Source organism: Haliotis cracherodii, unplaced genomic scaffold, assembly GCF_022045235.1.
Source record: "Haliotis cracherodii isolate W230 unplaced genomic scaffold, xgHalCrac1.p SCAF_7, whole genome shotgun sequence".
Taxonomy (NCBI): Eukaryota; Metazoa; Mollusca; class Gastropoda; order Lepetellida; family Haliotidae; genus Haliotis; species Haliotis cracherodii.
This window is the reverse complement of record NW_027266330.1, coordinates 50,330,333-50,357,093: the sequence shown is the minus strand read 5'-3', so window position 1 is coordinate 50,357,093 and position 26,761 is coordinate 50,330,333. Positions and strand designations below refer to the sequence as shown.

At 41.3% G+C, this 26,761-nt stretch overlaps 1 protein-coding gene across 1 annotated transcript; it reads right to left on the bottom strand.

Moving 5' to 3' along the window:
• Positions 1-2,226: 2,226 nt before the first annotated feature.
• On the bottom strand, positions 2,227-25,131 carry LOC139447199 (uncharacterized). Its single transcript, XM_071228423.1, has 10 exons — positions 25,045-25,131; positions 23,308-23,569; positions 13,460-13,771; positions 10,839-11,035; positions 10,015-10,156; positions 9,021-9,356; positions 8,479-8,658; positions 7,746-8,081; positions 5,425-5,754; positions 2,227-2,384 (listed from the first exon to the last, which is right to left on the bottom strand). Exons 1-10 carry the CDS (start codon positions 25,129-25,131, stop codon positions 2,227-2,229), a joined length of 2,340 nt encoding a protein of 779 aa, XP_071084524.1.
• Positions 25,132-26,761: the final 1,630 nt, after the last annotated feature.

Below are 26,761 nucleotides of genomic sequence, written 5' to 3'. Positions count from 1 at the left end.
TTCTTATTGGCATTGTATTTCCTGTTTATGGGCCAAAGGCATTCACACAAATAAACTATTCTGACTTTGACTTTGATAAAACATCACCAGATGTGAGGGTTTACAATCTCAGTTGTATTTCATGTTATACTGGGCATTATTTGAATGGTCAAAGCGATTAAGATTACCTTGTGTATTAGTCACGTAAACAAACCCGGAAAACACAATCATCTATATACACGCATATTTTAGAGATATGCTGGTGATTCATTTAAAAAATATCCAATATATATTTAAAAAAAGAATCTCGATGCAATGAACGGAAGAAATTTATCTGAAACTATTCTTTTACCAGGAATAATATGTTCCAATATTGTGTAATTTTAGTTGCAGCTTTTCATATAAAAATAATAATGACCACAAGGGTAGTTCATTGGTATATTGCCAGGGGGCACGGGTGGCCCAGTCGTCTAAGGCGTCGCGATTCGCTGTGCAGAGTTGCGTCCCTTGGGCACGCCAGAAACCTATGATTGTGGGTTCGAATCCCGGTTCGCCCCGATTGTGTTTCTAGGTTTGTCAGCACCAAACCCGTGCTCGTCGGTTTCACCGAAGCGGTAAAAATCTGACACCTGTATCACTTCGGGCTTTCCTCCCACATTAAGCTGACATATAGTGATATAACTGGAATACTGTTAAAAGCGGCGTTAAACCCAACTCACTCACTCACTCACTCACTCACTCACTGGTATATTGCTGGCTATAGCCGGCTCCACAATTCCACAGTCTCCACCCTGTCATTTTGGTCCAAAGAAGCTGTAATAATAATTATGTTGACGTGGAACATAATCTCAATGTCAGTGTTGATTTTGTTGATGGTTCTGTACTGCTGGGCAGTACAGAAATGAGTGTCAACCAAGCGAAGTGCCACATCAAATCGGCCCAGTTTTTCAAGGCGAGGCTATCTGAACGACCACTCCATCGAGTTTATGTGCAGTATGTTGAGAACATCAGCAACCCTGCAGAATCCTTCGCTTGGATGAGATCGGCTGGCCTGAAAAGTGAAACAGAAGGATTTCTGTTTGCTGTTCAGGACCAGTCACTTCTCACTCGAAACCGTCAATGTGTGACTTTGCATCAAAATATAAATATGAAATGTAAATTATGTAATGAATTTAATTAGACTCTCCAACACATTGTCAGTGGAAGCCCAGCTGTGGCACAAACACAGTATCTTAAGCGACATGATGGTGTGGCTCGATCATTTTATCAACGTCTTTGCCATGCTTGTGGTTTTGACACACAGGTCCATCCATGGTACGACCCAGAATACGGAGAAGGCGTCATGGTAAATGATTAATACAAAATTCTTTGGATCAGGCCCGTATACAGCCTCAGGCGTATCCAGGCCAACAAACCTGATCTTGTCCTTTTTTTATAAATCCAATGAAATAATTTATATTAATGAATTTTCTGTCCCTTTTGACACCGATGTGATTGACAAGTTTCAGGAAGAACATGGTAAATATGCGGACCTCGCTTTCGAAATGTCACGCTTGCATCCCAAGTACCAAGTTGTCCAACTCCACATTGTTCTCGGTGCCCTAGCTTTTGGTACCTCCCAAACTGTTGACGGACATTGGGAGAGTGCCCGGTTTGGATACCAGGAATACCGCCCCTCTGACAATCTGGGTAATGCAGATGGCTGCTGTGTTGGGGAGTCTTCACAAAAGTCCTGGGTGGGTTCGACTAGGCAGCGCTTCCTGGGAGAAGTCCCTTTCGCTGTCTGGGCTGCGTGTAGTGGCGGCAAGCACCCTGAGCTGATGCTGAGCCAAACCCTTTTACTGCATTTGTTATTTGAATAATAATGATAATAATAATATAATATTTTATAATAATATATTTATTATACAGTGTTCATTGGCGCTTGCCATGATTTTATAAACAGTTTTGATCAAATACAAACACGTAGTAATACAGTTTTATAAACAAATATAAAATAAACAAAATTGGGCAACCCAATATGCAGCTTCTCCGAGACTGTCTTAGTTCGTAGACGGTCGTAACGCCCTAACTTTAACACTGACTGGAGATAGTCATGGCACTAAGGTCCCTTCCAGGAACGGGGCACAGTTGCTACAACCAATCCGTGGTGATCTGTTGTCATCCGGGGAACTTGTGACCTTGACATTCCCCCATCAGGTTTTTGACATCCACAAAATAATAAAGCAAATGTTGGTCTGTATATCTTCAGGGCCCATCTAAACAGGTTTGTGTGACTGAATCAAAACATACCCCCTCGGGACAGGTGTTTACAGTCTGTGTTGATCCAGAACACTGTATGTACTTGTTACAGGTGTACGGGTGTCTGACTTTACTGTTATCTGCTTCACCTCTGCATTCCGTACCTGAAACAACGGCATAAGTGATTATCAACAGTCGGTGACGTCTGTATTGGTTAAGGTTTGATGATTTGATGGCCGACGGTTCCACCAACGGTTCCATCAACTCGGTGTCCCCTCGAGGAAACGACCCGTGAAGATCCGGGATAGAATAGGTCTTCAGCAACCCATGCTTGCCCTAAAAGGCGACTGTCCTTGTCGTAAAAGGCGCCTAACGGGATCGGGTGGTCAGACACGCTGACTTGGTTGATGCATGTCATCGATCCCAATTGCGTGGATCGATGCTCATGATGTCAACCACTGGATTGTCTGGTCCAGACTCGATTATTTACAGACCGTCGTCATATAGCTGGAATATTGCACCTAATAAACAACAAACAAACCAACCAACCCTCGAGACAACATTAATTATCGCGATACCATCACACACCCTCTGGTATTTAGTCATTTGTTATGGCAATCATTCACTACGGGCCTTGTTCACAGTTGTATCAATATACATATGTTAAATATAGTGTTGTCTGGAGCGGTATGTAAAGGACATCTGTTATGTGATTTGTGGTGTTGGCTCTGTTATTTACGAATACCCCGTGGTTAGAACTCGTGCCCAGCAACTGATGCTGGTCGTTAGACGCGTAAGGTAAGGTAAGCTGATTTTGTAGATGAGTGGTCTGTCGGATTCGTTTATTTACAATTGTTCCCAAGAGTCAGAGGCGACTTAATGGATAGATCCGGGACGATCCGTGTTGGAATTGAACCTCAGCACCCCAGCTGGTCGTAAGAGTCGACTAACGGGATCGGGTGGTCAGACTCGTTGACTTGGTTAATGCATGTCACAGTATCCCAACTGAGCAGATCTATGCTCATGACGGATTTTCTGGTCCAAAAACGATTATTTACAGACCCCTGTTATGTACATGAAGTTGGAATATTGCTAAATGCGGTGTAAAAAAGCAAACAAAAAGCCAAATAAACAAAACGCTTTCCACATTTTTGCCTAGATCATCGATTATCAAGTGTAGAACATTTCCATTCTATTACGACAATTACCTTGCACCATAGCTTCGTTTGGGCCGTGACGTCATCATCTCTCACCTTTTTATCAAAATCTTTTGTTTAATTTCTCACATTTGACCCGGACTCGGGCGGTGGGGTAGGCACTGGTTAAGTGTTCGCTCGTCACGCCGAAGACCCAGGTTCGATTCCTCGCATGTGTACAATGTGTAGAGCCCATTTCTGGTGTCCCCCGCCGTGATATTGCTGGAATATTGCTAAAAGCCGAGTAAAACCCTACCCATTGAATCGGACTCAAGCTATATCATGGGCCATGATCATACTACAATCGATATAAAGTACAAAGGAATAGGATTTCCCTGTCCAACATTATACATCTAATACGCCAGTGTAATACAGACGTTGCTGACTGCGCCATAAGACGAGCTCATTCACTGACATAGGGGCTCAGCTACGATCAAGTAAATGCTTTGCGATCAACAGAATTGTGCATAGGAGTGATCACCATGTTGAGCGGAGTAAGGCAGATAACACCTAATCACTGTATTGAAGTCAAAGAAGAGATGCATGTGCACATTAGCAATGAAGATCCGGGGTAGAATAGGTCTTCAGCAACCCATGCTTGCCGTAAAAGGCGACAAACGGGATCGGGTGGTCAGGCTGCTGACTTGGTTGGTGCATGTCATCGTATCCCAATTGCGGGGATCGATGGTCATGATGTCAATCACTGGATCGTCTGGTCAAGACTCGATTACTTACAGACCGCCGTCACATAGTTGGAATATTGCTGAGTGCGGCGTTAAACAACAAACAAACAAAACAAACAAACTTTTCAGCTTTATGACGGTGGTCTGTGAATAATCAAGTCTGGACCAGACAATCAAGTGATTGCTGTTATGCGCAACATGTCGTCGTGTAATGTGGTCGCCTACAAGCATAGATTGCCGGATACCCCAAGGGACCATTTGTCATGTACATTATAGGACATGCGTCATGAATATTTGGTCTAGTGGTAGAGCGTCCGCCCGGAGAGCGGAAAGTTCGGGGTTCCATACCCAGTCGCGTCATACCAAAATACTTTAAAAGTTCGGACTTGTACAAGCAGCATCACACTTCAACTGATCAAGGGCCAAGAAGTCTTGTTATTACGACGTTTCACGGCTACCTCTCGTCCCGTCATCTGATAAAGAGATAGGAAGTCTTGTTATAACGACGTTTCACGGCTACCTCTCGTCCCTTCATCAGATCAAGAGCCAAGAAGTCTTGTTATAACGACGTTTCAGGGCTACCTCTCGTCCCGTCATCAGATCAAGGGTCAAGAAGTCTTGTTATAACGACGTTTCACGGCTACCTCTCGTCCCTTCATCTGATCAAGGGTCAAGAAGTCTTGTTATAACGACGTTTCACGGCTACCTCTCGTCCCTTCATCTGATAAAGAGATAGGAAGTCTTGTTATAACGACGTTTCACGGCTACCACTCGTCCCTTCATCTGATCAAGGGCCAAGAAGTCTTGTTATAACGACGTTTCACGGCTACCTCTCGTCCCTTCATCTGATCAAGGGCCAAGAAGTCTTGTTTATAACGACATTTCAGGGCTACATCTTGTCCCTTCATCTGATGAAGAGCCAAGAAGTCTTGTTATAACGACGTTTCACGGCTACCTCTCGTCCCTTCATCTGATGAAGGGTCAAGAAGTCTTGTTAATAACGACGTTTCACGGCTACCTCGTGTCCCTTCATATGAGTAAGGGCCAAGAAGTCTTGTTAATAACGACGTTTCACGGCTACCTCTTGTCCTTTCATCTGATGAAGGGGTAGGAAGTCTTGTTAATAACGACGTTTCACGGCTACTTCTTGTCCCTTCATCTGATCAAGGGGTCAGAAGTAAACGCCTAAAACGTCGTTACAAACAAGAAAGAAGTTGTCCAATTTCTATATGCCCACTAAAGACGTAATGGTGATTTGAGTTACTGAGGTGTGTTCAACGCGCAATGAACAATGTTTCCATTGTCACATCGTGCCAACTACGTACCCGTCAGAAGCAGCAGTTGTGTGCTGTCGCTGTTATCTTCTCCTGATATGTGAGGATAGTTTTCATTGGATGACACACATTTTAGGACGGATCCATTTGCAGCCATGACAGGGGTGTACACGAAGCTGCTAACCACGTGATTGGAACAATCCAACATTTCAGTTGTGTCTTTGGCAATGTCCAATTGTATAAAGTTTGGCATGGAAGCGGATTTCAAGAACCATAGTATTTTTCCTCCAGGAGAACCAACGAACCCCCTGCATTCGGCCAGGGCTGACCTGCCCACTCTCAGCTCCGCATCAAATGAAAGGGATGGCTTGTTTGGGTGGGCTGAAATAATACGACAGTTTTCAACAATGATATATCCATGATATAGGGTTATTATTGATTATTAATGAACACTGTTAAATGATAATGATAACAATAAAAATAATGATGACGATGTTGATGATGAAAATGATAACAGAAATCATAATCATAATATAATAATAACAAAAATAACAATAACAATCACAACAATGACGACGACGACGATGATGATAATAACGTGACGGCATTTGATTTTGATGATGGTGAAAGTGCTGAAGTAATAATAATTGCATGATGATGATGATGGTGGTGGTGATGGTGATGACGATGATACAAGCCGAAAATATATATAGAAGTTAATGACGGTGATGAACTAATGTCTCCCTGCAATCCTTTTACACATCAATGAATAGGTATTCCGCAACCCATGCTTGTCGTAAGAGGCGACTAACGGGATCGGGTGGTCAGGCTCGCTGACTTGGTTGATGCATTTCATCGTATCCCAATTGCCATCGATGCTCGTGATCTCAATCACTGGATTGTCTGGTCCAGACTCGATTATTGACAGACCGCCGTCATAGCTGGAATATTGTTGAGTGCGGCGTTAAACAACAAACAAACAGAACCAAAATACATCAATGAAATAATTGTATAGTGCAACCTCGTTAAATCGAAATCCTTATCCCGATACATATGTTACGATAATGAAGCTGTAAAGTCCAGAGAAAATCTTTATCCACGTGATGGTCTGACATAGGAACGCTGCTTGTTTCGAAATATATATAACTGGACACACGAACGATGAACCCGTGGACTCACGAGATACAATATGAATTGAGTATTGAAACTTTTAACAGATCTGATACAACTTACTTTGGCAATTCGACAAAGACATGTTTAAGTGCAGAGCCAACAAAGGTGATTAAGATATCAAAACAATAACATCGTTATTGTATGTTAATTTAAGAGGAATTCTGATGGGCGGGTGCCCATTTTTATTTTAACAGTGCAGGTCGAGTGGCTTTTGTTAAACCGGGACATTGTCTATTGTAATTGGTAAAAGTTTTTCGCAAACACGTGGTGTCATCACTGATTTTCAGTGATACATTCATATAATTGTCACCACTATTTTGCCTTTTATGCCATGTGCAGTCTGTTCCGACAGAGGGGGCACGGGTGGCCCAGTCGTCTAAGGCGCCGCAATTCGTTGTACAGAGTTGCGTCCCTTGGGCACACCAGAAACCTATGATTGTGGGTTCGAATCCCGGTTCGCCCCGATTGTGTTTCTAGGTTTGTCAGCACCATACTCCGTGTTCGTGGATTTCGCCGATGTGGTAAACGTCTGAGACCTGCATCACTTCGAGCTTTCCTCCCACATTTAGCTGACACGCCGAGATGTAACTGGAATAATGTTAAAAGTGGCGTTAAACCCAACTCACTCACTCACTCACTGTTCAGGCAGATAATCGTGGCTAAACAGTCTCTGGCGATTGCTTTTATATTTGGATGCTACAACTCCCAGCCTCCAAGTTTGCTCGACCGCAGTCACAGTAAGAATACAAAATAGACAAAAACAAAAGCACCCAGTGGTCATAACGTGCGAATATACATACCATTTAGTTCATATCATGTCACTTCATAGGTCTTCAACAACCCATGCTTGCCGTAATAGGCGACTATGCCTGTCGTAAGAGGTTACTAACGGGATCGGGTGGTCAGGCTCGCTGACTTGGTTGATGCATGCCATCGATCCCAATTGCATGGATCGATGTTCATGATATTAATCACTGGATTGTCTGGTCCCGACTCGACCATTTTCAGACCGCTGTCATATAGCTGGAATATTGCTATCCCGGAATCGTCCTTTAGTCAAACATGTTAAATCTGCATCAAACCTGCTCACGTGGAAACGTCAACCATCTGCGTCATCACGCTGTGATGTAAGAATATACTGATCACTCACTCACTCACTCACTCACTCACTCACTCACTCACTCACTCACTCCCCTTACCATTAATTGTCACGGTGCCATCTCTGCTGATCTTGTCAGAAGCTGTTTGTAGATGGCATCTATATAATCCCCCATCTGTGCAAGAGATGCCATGGGCGATTAGAGATACAGCAACCATGCCGTCTTCCCTCGTCACGCTGGGGGTGACGTTGCGAGAGGTCAAGGCTGAATATGACGTCATAGTGTTCAGGAACACTGAAACAAGGCTCTCAAATATGCCAGCGTCGTTGGAATGAGAGATGGTGAGGTTATATTGGCCCATCACGTTAGAAGCCATGCACGTCACAAACGGAGTGCTCGCGTTCAGAATAGCTGCTGATGTCACCAGCGTTATCTCTGAAATAACAACAAATTATAACTTAAAGGCGTTCGGATATTTCCTGAATTCTTTTTATATGTAAATCGTTACACCTTGATGTTACCTCCCGATTTTATTTTGAAACAATATTTTCAATATTTTTTTCTATAAAGGTCGTTTACGTAAAATTAACTGTAAAAACTAAATTGAAAATAACAGTGGCCGTACATAGCTGTTTTCCCCAATTTCGTGGTCGATGCTCATGATGTCAACCACTGGATTGTCTGGTCCAGACTCGAATATTTCAAAACCGCCGTCGTATAGCTGGAATATTGCTGAGTGCGGCGTTAAACAACAAACAAACAAACAACATAGCTGTTTTCGCTCTTGATGTGCAAACCAGGTTCAATGGATAAAAAATAAGTATAAAATTACCTGATTTGGACGGCGTGTCTCCGCGATCTTGTTGACAAAGCAACGTCTCGGCGTTGTAGCACGTGTCGGCGGGGCAGGCCACCACCGACGCCGTGCCACCTTGACACATGACGAACCTCTCACAGGTGAAGGGGAAAGGCACGGCGGAGGAGGATCCGGAGGAAGATGTGCAAATGTTACCTGAAAAAGACCGTTTGCTGATATTAATTTGACGATAGACAACGGACAAAAATCTGGGTCGACCATTATGAAAATAATAATGACTATAGTGATAATACTATTTTAACATGATAGTAGTTCGTAAAAATAATTATAATAAATTGAAACGGAAATAAAATAATTATACTGTTAAGAAGTATTAAGAAATAATATCCAACCATTCGGAAAAAAATCGTTCGTCTGTATTAGATAATGTTCTTTAGCGGGTGGCCCTGTCGTCTTAGTTGCAGCGGTTGCGTCCCTTAGTATGTTTCTAGGCACCAGTTCGAATCTTGATTTGCAATTGGTTATCTTTCATGGTTTCGATTCTTGCTGTATATTACCTGGGAGTACTTGCAAATCAGCTGACGCCGTCTTTCTGATGACGTCGGTTGCTACGAAACTATTTTCCGTCAAACATACAATGGCGGTGTCGTTCCCGTCTTTGGGCGGACTGTATGTATAGGTGAGATTCACGTAATTGTGACACTCCTCCCGTCTGAATTCCCGAGTCAGTCCATCATTCGCGCTGATTTCCCTGAGAACGTCAGTTTCCTTGTCCTTGATATACAACGTCATCATCCCCCCGGGGAAACCGACGTTCCCCATGCACGAGATCTCAGTCCGTCGACCGGCAACCACCGTCTTGGGTGTTGTCAGAGAAGGTTTTGAAGGCACGGCTAGGAATAATAATAATAATAATAATAATAATAATAATAATAATAATAATAATAATAATGACTTTAATATAATTATAATGGTAATGGCGCGTTTTCGGGGCTCATTGTTTTGTTGTTGGTGGTCTAAGTTTATTGTTTGTTTGTTTAACGCCGCACTCAACAATATTCCAGCTATATGACGGCGGTCTGTAAATAATCGAGTCGGGACCAGACAATCCAGTGACTGACATTATGAGTATCGATCCACGCAATTGGAATACCATGACACGCATCAACCAAGTCAGCGAGCCTGACCGACCCGATAGTCGTCTCTTACGACAAGCATAGTCGTTTTTTGCAGCAAGCATGGGTCGCTGAAAACCTATTGTACCCCGGATCTTCACGGGTTTGGTAGTCCTCGTGCCTTTGAGATGACTAGGTTTCGCTCTAGTCATTAACTGTTTTATCTTTGGTAGTTATTCTAATTTAGACAATTATTGTTATGTACAAACTTTAGAACCAAACAAATTCTAACAATGCGAATCAACATAAAAATATCATTTTGAAAATATACAAAACTGTTAAGCAATATCACATCCCGTATTCGGTGTGTTTACGTTTGAAATTTTGATACTTATATAAATGTATATGTTTGAACGAGCCCATGAACGTTGTGTACCTTTCACTGTGACAGTGGAAACAGCTGTTCTGGTTCCTGAGTCCGTGACAAGGTCGCAGAAATACGTCCCCACGTCTTCACAGTTGGCAGGCTTGAACGCCAATAGGAAATACAGACTTGATGACGTCACGTTCCACGTTACCTTCAAGTAAAAGACGGTTAATAAGGTCAAGGCCAAATAATTGGGTGACACAATTCAGAAACAAGTGGGACAAAACTGATATAACTTATTAAAAGTTACATTACATCAGTTACGTGTATGCAATCGTATTGCTGTAGGTGCATGATTCTGTTACATGATCTGCCTGTCTATCCGTGCCTCCCTATCTCGAATTTCCGATTATCTCGAAGTTACAACATGGTCCAGTGGTTCGATTTTTAAATGTGGCTGGATTTGACTAACCTTTTATCTGCCTCCCCAATTTCTGTCCATAAAAGTGAGTGAGTGAGTGAGTATGGTTTTACGCCGCTTTTAGCAATATTCCAGCGATATCACGGCGGGGGACACCAGAAATAGGCTTCACACATTGTACCCATGTCGGGAATCGAACCTGGGTCCTCGGCGTGAAGAGCGAACGCTTTAACCAGTCGGCTACTCGACCGCCACGTTTTCCATTATATACAGCGAGTTCTTGTGGCAGCGTTTCAGCAGGTTTCACTGCTATCTCAGATATTTTTCATCGTGAAAATCTTGATATGTGTAGATATGTGGCCAAAGATATAATGGAGTTGTAAATATATGTAAACAGCGGTAAATGAGAAAGGAGATAATGAAGTTTTTTTCAACTTTTCAAGTTTCCAGTTTCACATCAGGAAGAGCTCACCGAGACTTTGTTCGCGTCCATGGCGCTGTCGAGGTGTGGGCTGGATCCCTTAGCAATTCTGCAGATCTCTCTCTTCTTTCCGCTCATGTCGACGTGACGTATTCTGACGTATTCCCAATTGTACGGATGTGTCACGCCGCAGATGACAGACGATGCTCCGTAGTCAAGTAACGTCTCCGATCCAAACATCTTCATCTCTAAAATACATTCAAGATTGCCATTGTAGAGCAATACATTCACGATTGCCATTGTAGAGCAATACATTCACGATTTCCATTGAAGAGCAATACATTCAAGATTGCCATTGTAGAGCAATTCATTCACGATTGCCATTGTAGAGCAATTCATGCACGATTGCCATTGTAGAGCAATACATTCACGTCAGCCATATCAGAGCAATACATCCAAGATTGCCATTTTTGAGCAATACATTCACGACAGCCATTGTAGAGCAATACATTCACGACAGCCATTGTAGAGCAATACATTCACGACAGCCATTGCAGAGCAATACATTCACAACAGCCATTGTAGAGCAATACATTCACGACAGCCATTGTAGAGCAATACGTTCACGACAGCCATTGTAGAGCAATACATTCACAATTACCATTGTAGAGCAATACATTTACGATTGCCGTTGTAGAGCAATACATTCACGATTGCCGTTGTAGAGCAATACATTCACGACAGCCATTGTAGAGCAATACATTCACAACAGCCATTGTAGAGCAATACATTCACAACAGCCATATCAGAGCAATACATCCAAGACTGCCATTGTAGAGCAATACATTCACGACAGCCGTTGTAGGCAATACATTCACAACAGCCATATCAGAGCAATACATCCAAGACTGCCATTGTAGAGCAATACATTCACGACAGCCATTGTAGAGCAATACATTCACAACAGCCATATCAGAGCAATACATCCAAGACTGCCATTGTAGAGCAATACATTCACGATTGCCATTGTAGAGCAATTCATTCACGATTGCCATTGTAGAGCAATACATTCACGACAGCCATATCAGAGCAATACATCCAAGATTGCCATTGTAGAGCAATACATTCAAGACTACCATTGTAGAGCAATACATTCACGACAGCCATTGCAGAGCAATACATTCACAACAGCCATTGTAGAGCAATACATTCACAACAGCCATTGTAGAGCAATACATTCACGACAGCCGTTGTAGGCAATACATTCACAACAGCCATATCAGAGCAATACATCCAAGACTGCCATTGTAGAGCAATACATTCACGATTGCCATTGTAGAGCATTTCTTTCACGATTGCCATTGTAGAGCAATACATACACGACAGCCATATCAGAGCAATACATCCAAGATTGCCATTGTAGAGCAATACATTCAAGACTGCCATTGTAGAGCAATACATTCACGACAGCCATTGCAGAGCAATACATTCACGATTGCCATTGTAGAGCAATACATTCAAGACTGCTGTTGTAGAGCAATACGTTCACGACAGCCATTGTAGAGCAATACATTCACGATTGCCATTGTAGAGCAATACAATCACGATTGCCATTGTAGAGCAATACATTCACGATTGCCATTGTAGAGCAATACATTCACGATTGCCATTGTAGAGCAATACATTCACGATTGTCGTTGTAGAGCAATACATTCACGACAGCCATATCACAGCAAAACATTCACGATTGCCATTGTAGAGCAATACATTCACGATAGCCTTTTGTAGAAAAAAATACATTCACAATAGCCTTTGTCGAAAAATACATTCACGATAGCCTTTGTTGAAAAATACATTCACGATAGCCTTTGTTGAAAAGTACATACACGATAGCCTTTTTCAAAAAATACATTCACGATAGCCTTTGTTGAAAAATACATTCACGATAGCCTTTGTAGAGTAATACATTCACGATTGCCATTGTAGAGCAATACATTCACAACAGCCATATCAGAAGAAAACATTCACGATTACCTTTGCAGAAACATATATTCACGATAGCCTTGTGTGGGTGTGTTTAATCTCAAACATGTAATAATATATACAACGTTATGAGTGCATTTGGAATATGTAGCCAGATCAACACATGGGAGGAAATATCGCCTTTTTCGATTGTCGATAACAAAACGATAGAAAGCATATATAAATAAGACCCAGTTGATATAATTATCGACACAATAGAAGATGTTATTGAATAAAGTTGGTTGGTTGGTTGGTTGGTTGGTTGGTTGGTTGTTAATGCCGCACTCAGCAATATTCCAGCTATATGACGGCGGTCTGTAAATAATCGGGTCTGGACCAGACAATCAAGTGATTAATAACATGTCCATCGATCCACGCCATTGGGATACGATGACATGTATTAACCAAGTCAGCGAGCCTGACCTCCCGATCCCGTTAGTCGCCTCTTATGACAAGCATGGTCGCCTTTTACTGCAAGTATTGGATGCTGAAGTAAAAATGTTTAGTGTAGTCTTTGCTTATTAATAAAAGTATCACAACTGTTCAATAACAGTAACATAAAACGTCAACGACAGCGAAATCCAACATATTTTACATAACACATGCACAGTTAACGTCCTCTGGAATTACTACTAAGATCAACATCTTACCTGTCTGTGGCAGTGTAGTAGTCGTTAATGATGTAGTCGTAGTTGTAGTAGATGCTGTAGATGTACTTTGTGTGGGCCCTGTAGTCGTGGATGAAGTGGAGCTTGACGTAGACGTTGTAACTGCTGTTGTCGTGGGTGATGTTCTGAATGGATCAGTGCTAGTGGCCGAGGAAGATGATGTAGAAGATGTATCTAAGGCAGACGATGAGGTCGGTGATACGGGTGTCGTCGACGACAGTGAGGTAGTTGAGGTTGCAGAAGTTTTGATATCACCAACATTCTTCAGGGTGTCTCCTTGTGCCAAGGCTTCGTCTGGAGATAAAACATAAAACGGTCCATTATCTATACTGCTAAATACCCATAAACATTCGGGTTGTCTTCAGCAACCCATGCTTGTTGTACGAGGAGACCAACGGGGCACAATTGGGACACAATTGATGCATGTCATTGTATCCAAACATTGCGTAGATCCATGCTCATGATGTCAAGACCTGTGAAGATTCCGGGATAGAATAGGTCTTCAGCAACCCACGCTTGCCGTAAAAGGTGACTATGCTTGTCGTAAAAGGCGATCGGGTGGTCAGGCTCGCTGACTTGGTTGATGCATGTCATCGATCCCAATTGCGTGGATCGATGCTCAAGATATCAATCACTGGATTGTCTGGTCCAGACTCGATTATTTACAGACCGCCGTCTTATATCTGGAATATTGTTGAGTGCGGCGTTAAATAACAAACTAACCAACAGATCATGATGTCAATCACTGGATTGTCTGGTCCAGACTTCAGTATATAGACTGCCGCCATATAGCTAGAATATTGCTGAGTGCGACGTTAAACAACAAACAAACAAGCAAACAAACAACGAAACGTTAATGCTAGAAAATAAGAAAGCCATTGGGGAGTTAACATTTCAGGCCACGGCATCGCGTTCATTTTTTTACTCGAAAATAGAAACATATAGCATACGGTGAGTGACTTGGATTTAACGCCGTACGCCGTAATGCAGACCCGGACGTGTAACAAGTTGGGGGAACAGACTAGCTCGGACAGGGGCTGACAACCCACCAATTACAATCATAAAGAATTTGGGATTCGAACCCACCGTCACAGGGGACGCAGCTAAATGAAGCGCCCCAGAACACAATACCGCCTTACAAGAGATAACGCCGCGATATAACTGGAATACTGTTAAAAGCGGCGTGAAACCCAACTCACTCACTCACTTACATGAGATAAGGATGATGTCGCAATATTACGGATGCATGCTTATTTAAAAGGGGAAATAGTAGTTTGTATGTTTTTTTCAGCAAATCACAAGTTTTTTGTCATCTTGGTCCCCGTTTCACAGTCTGTGTTAAATTGGTGGAGGTACGACAGTTTTAGTGCTACGATCGCTTTGCAGTGGTACCCGACCAACTCACTCATTATTAGACTTTCAGAATCTTTCATTCTGATTGGTCCACTATCGGTATCGAATCCTCTTTTAAGGATATTATTGTTTCTTATCGCATCACTGCGAAAGAAAATAACCAACTATTTCCTTGAATACACGTTTTCCTCAATCATGATTAGTTGGTGTTTTAATCACTTATTTTGAACAAAAAACAATGTCAGATACCTAGTGAGTTGAGGTGAGGTCAAATGGGGTTTAACGTCGCGTCCAAGATTATTGCACTTATATAGTGACGTGCATGTACGTGCGTGCGTGCTTGTTCTAGTCCGGACTGATGTCGATTTATAGTGCTAGCCCACTGAGATACCATGCCGCAGTTTAATATGAATACCCAACTCAGACAAAGTAAACTGACTCCGAGCCGTCCAGTCCTTGTTTTAGCCCCTTAATGCCGAGCGCCAGACAGGGTAACAACAAGTACCATCTTTTTTTGGTATGACGCGGCCGGGGATCGAACCCCGGACCTTCCCCTCTCCGGGCGGACGCTCTACCTCTAGGCACGGAGGTGGTCCGAGATACCTAGAGGACAAGCGCAAATTAGTATTGCTTCCAATTGTTTGCGTGTTGTTCAATACCACACTTATCATTATTTCGTCATGGGGCGGTTAGGGAGCCTATATTAAGGTGTTCGCTAGTCAAGTTGAAGACTCGGGTTCGATTCCCCCCATGGGAACAACGTGTGAAATCCAATTCTGGTGTCCCAGTCGTTATGTTGCTGGAATATTGCTGAAATTTTGTAAAACACACCTCACTCACTCCTTCATGACTGCGGCCTGCATATGATCAAAGACGGACCCGACGATCCACTGACATGAGCAATCATTCGCAAGCAAGTCACAACCAAGTCGCCCGATCCATTAAGTTCCTTCTTACGATCAACATTGGTTGCCGGGATCTATTGTGAGCTAAATCATGTTTGGTTTGTTTGTTTGTTTGTTTGTTTGTTTGTTTGTTTGTTGTTTAAGCCGCACTCAGCAACATTCCAGCTATATGACGGCGGTCTGTCAATAATCGAGTCTGAACCAGATAATCCAGTGATTGACATCATGAGCATCGATCCACGCAATCTGGTTCGATGACATGCATCAAGCAAGTCAGCGAGCCTGACCACCGGATCCCGTTAGTTGCCTCTTACGACAAGCATGGTCGCCTTTTACGGCAAGCATGGGTTGCTGAAGACCTATTCTACCCCGGATCCCGTTAGTCGCCTCTTACGACAAGCATAGTCGCCTTTTACGGCAAGCATGGGTTGCTGAAGACCTATTCCACCCCGGCTCTTCACGGGTCGTTAAAGCCTGCACGGCAGTATACGCAAGATAACGATTTAAAAGGAGTTTTGTTAAATACAGTAAACACTCAGTGCTACTCAATCACATACAGCGACGATATGTTTACAGCGTCACAATACTTCGACGTTCTGACGTCATAGTACTGACGTTTCCAAAAGTAAACAATCAAGCTCCCATATGAAAAAAAAATATTTAAAAAAATGTAGCGGTTTCGTATCCAATGTCGAATTCTATAATTTGAAAACACGATTGGGTTTATCTCCTAATTCACCCAATCTCCACATTTAATCATGCCTGCAGGTTCGTTTCCGAGTGATATTTTACGGTTATCAAATCTACATTTGAAACCTCTAATCATAAATCAAAATACTGTAGGTTTATATCTAAATTAAGTCAAGATCCTGCTGCGCACATCTGTCATGAATTAATCCTTACTCAGCTACCACAAACCTTCAGCTCAAACTCCGATTAACTGTAGCTCTGGTGATCGTTATTTTAAGCTCCAATATGTGAAGACTTTCTGGTATCCCTTCCAGATGCGTCAGTTTCCAGAAACATCGGCTAATCCGAACCGTCATTAACGTCAGATAATAATATAATTAAACGTCAACGCCAGAAAATGATTAGTCCTAATAATAATAAAACAACAAAAGGCAAAATATCGGTGAAAATAACATGAATGGGTCACTACAAATCAGTGTTGACACCAGGTGTTCGCCTAAATCACTTCACTGAAAGTGAGTGAGAGAGTGAGTGAGTTGGGTTTAACGCCGCTTTTAACAGTATTCCAGTTATTTCGCGGCGTGTCAGCTTAATGTGGGAGGAAATCCTAAAGTGATGCAGGTCTCAGACGTTTACCACTTCGGTGAAACCCACGAGCGCTGGTATGGTGCTCACAAACCTAGAAACATAATCGGGGCGAACCGGGATTCGAACCCACAATCATAGGTTTCTGGCGTGACCAAGGGAGGGAGAACGTGTTCTTGTGTTTCTTGTTGTTTGCAATGTGGGCAGTTTCCTGTTGTGTGTAGATTAGCTATTTTACGGTGATTATTTAGTTTGGTGTGGCCTGTTTGTAGTTTAGTAATTATTCTGTCGATTTTTTTGGATGGGTGTAGTATTTTTGGTTTATTTAGTTTTTTTTTAGTACTTTCCTGATTTGGCTATTTGAGTTTTGGTATATATTTTGTCAATTTTTGTTGATTGTTTGTTTAGTGACACTTTTGATTTCTGATTTTGAGCTGGGTAAGTTTAAGCTTATTTCTGGGAGTTTAAGGGATAATTTTGCTGCTTTATCTGCCTTTTCATTTCCAAAGATTCCTACGTGGGCGGGGATCCAAATGAACTCTATTATTTTGTTTACCTGCCTTAGTTAAGTTGTTAGAGCTATTGAGTATTTGATTTATTAGTTTGGGGTGTTTTTTAGTGTTTTTATTTTTGAGGGCTTGTTGTCCACTGAGGGAGTCGGTTAGGATGAGGATTTTTTGGTGTTTTTTAGATTGATGATTGTGTAGTGCTGAGGCCATGCCCATTAGTTCGGCCGTGAATATGGATTGGTTGTTTGGGAGTCGGTAAGATTGTGTGTTTTTGGTTGGTTGTGCGATGTGGACTCCGAAACCTGTGTGTTTTGAGATCGGATCTGAGGATCCGTCTGTGTATATGTGACACCAATTCGGCCAATTTTCATGTATGTATGCTAGTGTGGTGGTTTTAGCGATGTTAGGTTCGGTCTGTTTATTTAATGTATCGGCTAGTGTTGTGTCTATTTTTGGTACTTTGGTACTTTGGTTTTGGAGTGAAGATATTGGATGATTTATTGTTTTGTTTAAGATTATTTATTTTGTGTTCATTTAGGTAATTGGTTATTCTTTGGGAAATTGGAGTAAGTAGTGGATGTTTCCGGGCTAGGGCTTGGTTTCTAGGGCTAATATTGTTTTTTATTAAGTTTTCGATAAGAGGGTTTGATTGGGACGCGGCCCAGACGTTTAGACACTAATAGGTCTCAAGATTAAGTATTCGGCTGGATGGCTGCCATTTAATTACAAAACGGACGGTCGTCTAGACGGCTCACATGTAAGTGCCCCGACATGTGCCTAAGATCATATAATGGATCTTTGGTAACATCTAATTTATTGTTGTCTCAAGCCAGAGCTTTGAATAATTCTGTTCATTGAACAATTGGAATTCAGGAAGTTATCAATAATTGTTTTACTTAACATAATATAAGATAAGTTTACGACATAATATTATCATGTCAGGACGTACTACAGTCAAAACCATATATTTTAAAATCAATTTAATGACAGACTATGATTTCCAAGTCCCGATTATCAAATCAGTGCGGTATCTGTTTCACCACATGTGCACAGACCGCCTATACTTATATATACATTTTTCATAACTATTCTCCAGTTAATGTCCTATCCTCTGATCAAATAATCTGCGAGAGTGATCATCATTAAGGAAACTCATTCTCATCAAATAATACAGAACAAATGAAGAATCAGATGCATACATTTATTGCCATGCTTCATTCATTACGAAGCAGATTAACATACATTTGTGAACAGCACTTAAACTGTGATAATGAATTTTACCATTGTCCATATTAACATAAAAATATATACATATATACAAAACAGGACATGAATTTAATAAATATTTACCATTTTATGGATTTCCGAATATATAAACGACTTCAACGTTGATATTTCAGACAAAAACCAAGTCTCCTGTCTTTTAACGTTCAGGGGAAAAGGGTTCGCTTTCACAATTGAACATTTGTTTTCACCAAAGGACAATCAAATCAAGCCAAAAACACGAAAAATACATATATATGTATGTTTAGCGACCGTCGTTATACAGCGAGGGGGGGGGGGGGGGGGAATTCGTCTGCTCTAACTGCCTTCACATAAACATTCAAGCCCTTAATTACCGTAGTAGCATTACATTCGCTGCGTTTGCAGCATATAAGATATGTAATCTGTGGAGTAACTAAAGTAAAATTACGGCTGAAATCTTACTTGCATGGTTGTTTTAATAGAAAACTTATGTTTTAAAAACACAATTGTTCTTATATAATGTTTTTAGGTTTGGTTTATAAATACTAGAGAAGATTTTTTATACATATAAAACTGATCGGAAATGCAGCTGAACAAGATAAAAATCAAAATAGGAGTTGTGAATAGTGACAAATTTTAATTACATCACTGTGTCAATAATTATTTTATTTACACATGTACACAGGAAGTCTGCGCTGTCTGAGGCTCCAGGTAAATAATATAAACATCGTGGTTTTATGAGGGGAGATCAGACGAACCGTGAACCAGGGTCATGCGACGTAATTACACCTAAAGGTGGTAGAACCAGGGTATTGTCTCTTGAACTGGCTAATTGACCGTACATATAATTGGTAAATATATTCGTTTTGACACCCGTGTTTCATGCGCATCCCGGCTCATAATACAGACAAAACAGAAAAAAATGAGGCCCCGTGATCAGCGGAGCGTGAACAACATGGATGCCGCCTTTCGGCCGTACCGAACAGTCAAGCTGCGATCTCGGAACTGCTCGCCCGATTGAATCCAATTGCAAGCGGAGACAAGATTATCTCCCTTACCCAAACATGATCGTTGCTCAGAAATGTTCAAATCTATCTTCAGTAAATCATGAAATTAATGCGAGCATGACATTTATGCAAAAAATGCGATCGTCAGTCCCTCTGATTTATTTTAATATGTTTCATTTCATCATGATAAAAAAGTTAGCCACTTATAAGGTTACCACCGCCGTGATATTGCTGGAATATTGCTAAAAGCGGCGTAAAACCATACTCACTCACTCACTCACTATAAGGTTACCACGATGAGAGTGGAAACGATCGTTAACAAAAACAACAAAATGTATTCTCTAATCAGTCAGCCTAACAGTGATATAACTGCAAATAAAACACAAAGTTCGCTAAAGTATTACCGGTACACATGGTGGGTGGAGGACCAGGGGCACTTTGAGTTTGACAGGTGTCATCAACTGGTCAAGTAACATCAATGTTTGTATATTCACGTTGATTGGACAGTCTAGACTGGCGCCAACTAATCATGACGGCGTCTTCAGAACAGAACTTTATTTCTCCCAGGTTTAGGTTTACGTGGATAACGGAAAATTTTGTCTTAGGGACAGCATTAATTGTGATTTAAACAAACCATTTCTTCTAAAAACATCATTGTTTGCCTAGGTCATAGCCACAAAATCGTTTACAAAACATAATATATTAGTTCAAATTATAATAATGAGGCCCTCTATTCTCGAAACGGTCTTCAACGACAATCGGAAGTCGGTATGGGAAAACAAACTATTTGTTTAATTATTCAAAGTTCATAGTCAATGTCATATGACTATAGACAAGGAAGATAAGAAATAAAATATGAAGAGTAGCTACTTTAAATTACAGAAATTCTTTTAGTTAAATTTGCGTGGTCTTTTCGAGGTAAATAGTGCCAAAATACTCTGAATTATTAACTTTCATGTCATTACTAATCTCACATAAGGTCAAAAGTTGTACAACATTTAACAGATATGATTATGACATGTTGTATCCAAACATATCCCCAAAAATCCGAAAAATCCCCCAAAATCCCCCAAAATCCAAACAATCCAAACAAATCCAACCTTGGAAATATGACTTTGACAAATTTTGGAATGGTCATATTTCCATTTGGAATGGTGGTATTTCCAAGTTTTGGATTGTTTGGAATGGATGATATTTTGTCCAGTGTGTTAAAAGCGGCGTTAAACCCAACTCACCCCCTCACTCACTATTAAACAATAGATTTCCTGAGTTCCTTTTCAGATCAGGTAATCCACATTTTTCTACATTTTCTCAGAAAGGCCGTGCAAACTTTTAAGATGACCTGTTCGCAACATGGAATAACGGATTGTCTGTACCTCGCGAAATAATGTTAAACATTACAAAACTAATATCCTCGGAACAGATAAACCGTCACACCTCGTTTCACATAGATATGATCTATCCCAGTGTATATATACAAGGTCCCGGGGGCATCGCTGTCGTATCACTGCATATATGTTTCCTCTTTTTGTCTAACATTGTACCAATGATAATACCCTTGAGCAATGTCGATGGGGACAAACTAATGGTATCTGATCAAATTGTCCAAGGGATATATACCCGAGACTCCATCCGAGTGTCTTTTGATATAAATATATGAACACAAGTCGATGAAAGCCTGACGCTTGCTGAAGAGTCGTAAACATTTTCCGACTAGTTTTGCTATGTTTGATATCAAAATACACAATGGTGAGATTCGATTCATCATCCAAAATCATTCTTCCTACTTTGTAAGTCAGTAAACATTAATAACCAGTGTCTTGAGTGTACACGATACAGCTAACCAGCTTCAGCGTCAGAGAGATTGTTTGTTTGTTTGTTGTTTAACGCCGCACTTGGCAATATATTCCAGCTATATTTCATTGATGATTGTATTTTCCGGAATAAACCGAATGGATCCAAATGCATCTTTGTTCAGGCAGGATTGCAAATATATTCATCTGACAAAATGTCCTTTTATTACTGACAATATAAATATTACACTATTATTCGAGTTTGAGTTCCATTTTCCGATAGTGATCAAAATAATCAAAGCTCCCTGGTAATAAGGAACCACAGCTTCTTCGGTATAACGAATTCGTTCTGGATGATAACAGCGTTCTACCAGGCGGACTGCACCCCAATGAATCGTTGCTCATACTGTCAAGCAATGGTTGCCTACACTAGATTCAGTGTCTTCTGACCGCCGTGATATAGCTGTAATATTGATGAGTGCGTCGCAAAATGTCATTCAATCATACAACTCATTGTGTCTCATTGGGTCTCATTGTGTCCGAATGACGTGGATTGTTGTTTACAGCCGCAGGATGTATAACTTGCTTGATTGCGTGTCATTGCACCCCGACAGTTTGGATCGTTGTTCATAACATCAATCACTGGTCGAAATTACAGACCTCCTTCATATTTAAGAAATAATCGAATCGTGGTCGTTGTTTATCGTACAATAAAACACTGCTGGAAGAATAAACAATGGAGGCGCACGAGACATCAACATTATGTACAGCCTCTTTAAGGATGTTGATAAAATGTACAAGCTTTAAAAATATTAAACCCTATTTAAATAATGATGACTCCCTATAAAATCCGACCTCGACAATGTCGGACAAGTCTATTTTATGCACAGGTGGATGTTTCCCGCATATTCTCACAATCTTCACGTCCATTACCTGTATCTTTTCTCCCAATACAGTGAGTGAGTGAGTTTGGGTTTAACGTCGCTTTTAACAGTATTCCAGTTAAATCACCGCTGTCAGCTTAATGGGGGGGGGGGGAAGCTCGACGTGATGCAGGTCTCAGACGTTTACCACTTCGGTGAAACCCACGAGCACGGGTATGGTACTGACAAACCTAGAAACATAATTGGGGCGAACCGGGATTCGAACCCACAATCATAGGTTTCTGGCGTGCCCAAGCGACGCAACTCTGCACAGCGAATCGCGGCGCCTTAGACGACTGGGCCACCCGTGCCCCCTTCTCCCAGTACAGATTGTCATATCTCTCCCGGTTTTGGATATCGATGCGATCATTCGGTCATCGCGTTTATCTGCGTTGCCCTACTACATCTATGGGGAACAACTCACTAGACACTCCCCTCTCAAAATTAACGTCGTCAAACATACGACGTTATCAAGTTGCGAGCGGATTTTGGAATCTCCAGAAATGACGTTATGATAGAACAATGTTTTATCGTGAAATAAATCACGCTTCGTTTTTCATTGTTCTTTGCGATATTTCGCGTTGCTATCTGTTTTTGAGGCAAAATATTGCAAATTTTGGCGTCCAGCAACAGTCATTCGCTGGTTTGTTTGGTCGATACTACAATTATAGGTCGCCCTGAAGTTGTTTTCATAATGTCGGTTGCGGCGTAAAACAAGATTCAGTCTCTCACAGCTTCCATACATTTGCACATTAGGCAGAATTTTTTCAACATGAAAGTATATAACAAGGTATATATATTTAAAAATTTAATGTCATACCTGCTGCTTGTCCATTTTTAACAACAACGACGACTGGTACTACGATGCATATGGCGACAACAGTGACGAAAGCAACGACTAGCGTCATGATAACGCATCTCCGCTTTGAGGGCGCTTTCTGTGGCGATGAGATACATGATTCTTTCGTCCTGGCAAATTCACCACGACGATTGGTGCTCTCATCAATATCGTCATATTGAGAGTCTGGCAGGTAGATCTCGAGATTTCCGAAAACTTTTGCGGTTGTGCTCAGCTTAGAACTCTAAAAAAATGAGAGACCAGGCTTGATTTAAATTAAACCTGCTGGGCAATAGGAAGTGTACACTTGAAAATTGGTTTTGACCAAAACTTCACAAACGTTGTGACAACGTTATTTGTTAAGCTGAACTTAGGCAGGTCCAAAACACAACTATAATTCATTGGTGTACATTTTTTGTTTTAGTTTTAAAACACCTAATTACTTTTCTTGGATTTATTACTTACTCCTCTGACCTGGGTGTGAAAAGTTTTGAGCCTTTGATGTGTCAGGATCCGCTGATCTTCAAACAAGATTACCATATTCGCACTTGTCATGACCTCTGTGATGGTTTGTCAGCACCATATACGTGTTCGTGTATTTAAAGAAATGAAACACGTCTAAGACTTACCGAACCTTGGGTTTTGGTTTTGGTTTGTTTGTTGTTTAACGCCGTGCCCAGCAACATTCCAGCTATATGACAGGCGGACTGTAAATAATCGAGTCTGGACCAGACAATCCAGTGATTAATATCATGAGCATCGATCCACGCAATTGGGATCGATGACATGCATCAACCAAGTCAGCGAGCCTGACCACCCGATCCTGTTAGTCGCCTTTTACGACAAGCATAGTCACCTTTTACGGCAAGCATGGGTTGCTGATGATCTATTCTACCCCGGAATCTTCGCGGGGCCCGAACCTTGGGTTTTACCCCAATGTGAGGTCAGGAAAGTGAGATCGAGATTATCGCAATTATATAGCGACGTGACCACACGTGTGTGTGTTTGTGTGTGTGTGTGTGTGTGTGTGTGTGTGTGTGTGTGTGTGTGTGTGTGTGTGTGTGTGTGTGTGTGTGTGTATGTGTGTGTTTCATAGAACTAGCCCACTGATATACCATGTCGTATCCATGTTAAAGTGCGCACACACACGTGGCTATATAAGTTCAATAATCTTGAACGCGACAATAAACTCCATTTTATCCCACTACTACTACTTTTTCTTTTTCTACTACTACTACTACTACTACTACTACTACTACTACTACTACTACTACTATAATTACTAATACAACTACTACTGCTAATACTACTACTACTACTACTACTACTAATAATAATAATAATAATAATAATAGGCGATTGAACGAGAAAGCCTATAAGCTTGAAGTGTTATATACGAGTACATAAGACTGACGGACGTCCCACTGTCATTTACAACCGAGGCGATTCAACCAGAAAGCCTATAAGCTTGAAGTGTTATATACAAGTACATAAGACTGACGGACGTCCCACTGTCATTTACAACAGAGGAGATTTAACCAGAAAGCCTATAAGCTTGAAGTGTTATATACGAGGTTGTGGTCGCCAAGGGTAGTATCAGATTTCAATGCCGCGCCTTCATCAAGTATTAACGCCACCATCTGGTTATCTATTAATGTGAGTCGTAATTGAACACTTTACAAACGTGATAAAAAAAATGATACTTAAGTTCACACATACCTTCTGGAACGGATCAGTGGATCTTTCTGGAGACTGACTAATGTTATAATCCTGAGGACGGAAGGGGTCAACATGTTGCCGGTTCATGGTATGCCGTGTGGGTGACAGCAAATGATCTATGAAAGTTGTGACATTGCCTTACACTTGATAAATACCTCGGAACCTTCTCATAATGGTCCTACCATTCCATAACGTTAACACGCTTTTATCTTAGTGATCGCACTCAATTACGTTGATAACTATGAGAATTTCTCTCCCAAAGCATTATCTATATTTTCTATACAATTGGATCATGTGATATTTGGTTCACTCTGATATGCTTGACGTGGACCTATCAGGTCACTTACGAGGTTTGCTTAGCCGAGGGGGTACCTGCTGTTAGGGACAGTAAACAAACAGGCGTCCTCGAGATGGAGACAGTGCCTGTGGCATGAATGATGATAATATTGTCTATACGCCTAAGGGTGGTTTTTGTGATTCTGTTAGATCTGTAAGATAAGATCACGACCGCAAGGGAAATATGTATCTCTGTCGTAACGGTGTGTCAGAGAGAGCGAGAGAGAGAGAGAGAGAGAGAGAGAGAGAGCGAGAGAGAGAGAGAGAGAGAGAGAGAGAGAGCGAGAGAGAGAGAGAGAGAGAGAGAGAGAGAGAGAGAGAGATATACTCGTTATTTCCGGATATATTACTTTTACAGTATACAAATTATCACTTATGATATGATAATATTGTCTATACGCCTGAGGGTGGTTTTTGTGATTTTGTTAGATCTATAAGATAAAATCACGACCGTCAGGGAAATATATATCGCTGTCGTAACGGTGTGTCAGAGAGAGAGCGAGAGAGAGAGCGAGAGAGAGAGAGAGAGAGAGAGAGAGAGAGAGAGAGAGAGAGAGAGAGAGACTCGTTATTTCCGGATATATTACTTTTACCGTATACAAATTATCACTTATGCAATTGTAGTAACCGACTTCGCAGGAGTGCACACTTTTACTGATAATATAATAAAATGACACCCACGATTTTGGATCCGGTATTTGGTGACACCAGCGACAGGTTCTTAACACCAAACCTGGGTCAAACTACGTCTGTCAACATACCAATCGAATCCAAATATTCTCCATATTTAATTCGAGTGATATATCAAACTGACACTGTCAACAACGAAGGACTTGAGGGATTCGAGACATCGTTATCAGGTCGTAGTCATTCCAGAATTGTATTCAGAATCTTGTATTTAGAATTGAAACATGTCTTGCTGAACACATTAACCTCTATAAATACCCGTGGAGTTCACATCGCCTGTCTTGTACAAATGGACAATAGTCCCATCTGACAATGAGGTTGGAAAATCGAAATTGATATCAAAGATATTTCTAATATAAGGTACCAAAACATCAGCAGAATATTTCAACATTTCAGAAATAGTGAGTTGGGTTTAACGCCGCTTTTAACAGTATTCCAGTTATATCACGGCGTGTCAGCTTAATGTGGGAGGAAAGCCCGAAGTGATGCAGGTCTCAGACGTTTACCACTTCGGTGAAACTCACGAGCACGGGTATGGTGCTGACAAACCTAGAAACATAATCGGGGCGAACCGGGATTCCTAGTTCACCATTCCTAGTTCAAGTATTTCTGGATCACCAATCTCAAAAGCATTCACAGAATCTGTGTCGAACATCGAATTAAAATGCAAACCACTGGTTCATTGGTTATTTGG

What these genes read in the sequence shown, in the direction of transcription:
- LOC139447199 (XM_071228423.1), bottom strand. Translation starts at nt 25,131, where the DNA reads ATGAACCGGCAACATGTTGACCCCTTCCGTCCTCAGGATTATAACATT. An exon ending in TACTACACTGCCACAGACAG is followed by an intron (nt 11,036 to 13,459) that starts GTAAGATGTTGA and finishes AATGTATTTTAG; the next exon opens with AGATGAAGATGTTTGGATCG. An exon ending in ACAACTGCTGCTTCTGACGG is followed by an intron (nt 2,385 to 5,424) that starts GTACGTAGTTGG and finishes CCGTTGTTTCAG; the next exon opens with GTACGGAATGCAGAGGTGAA.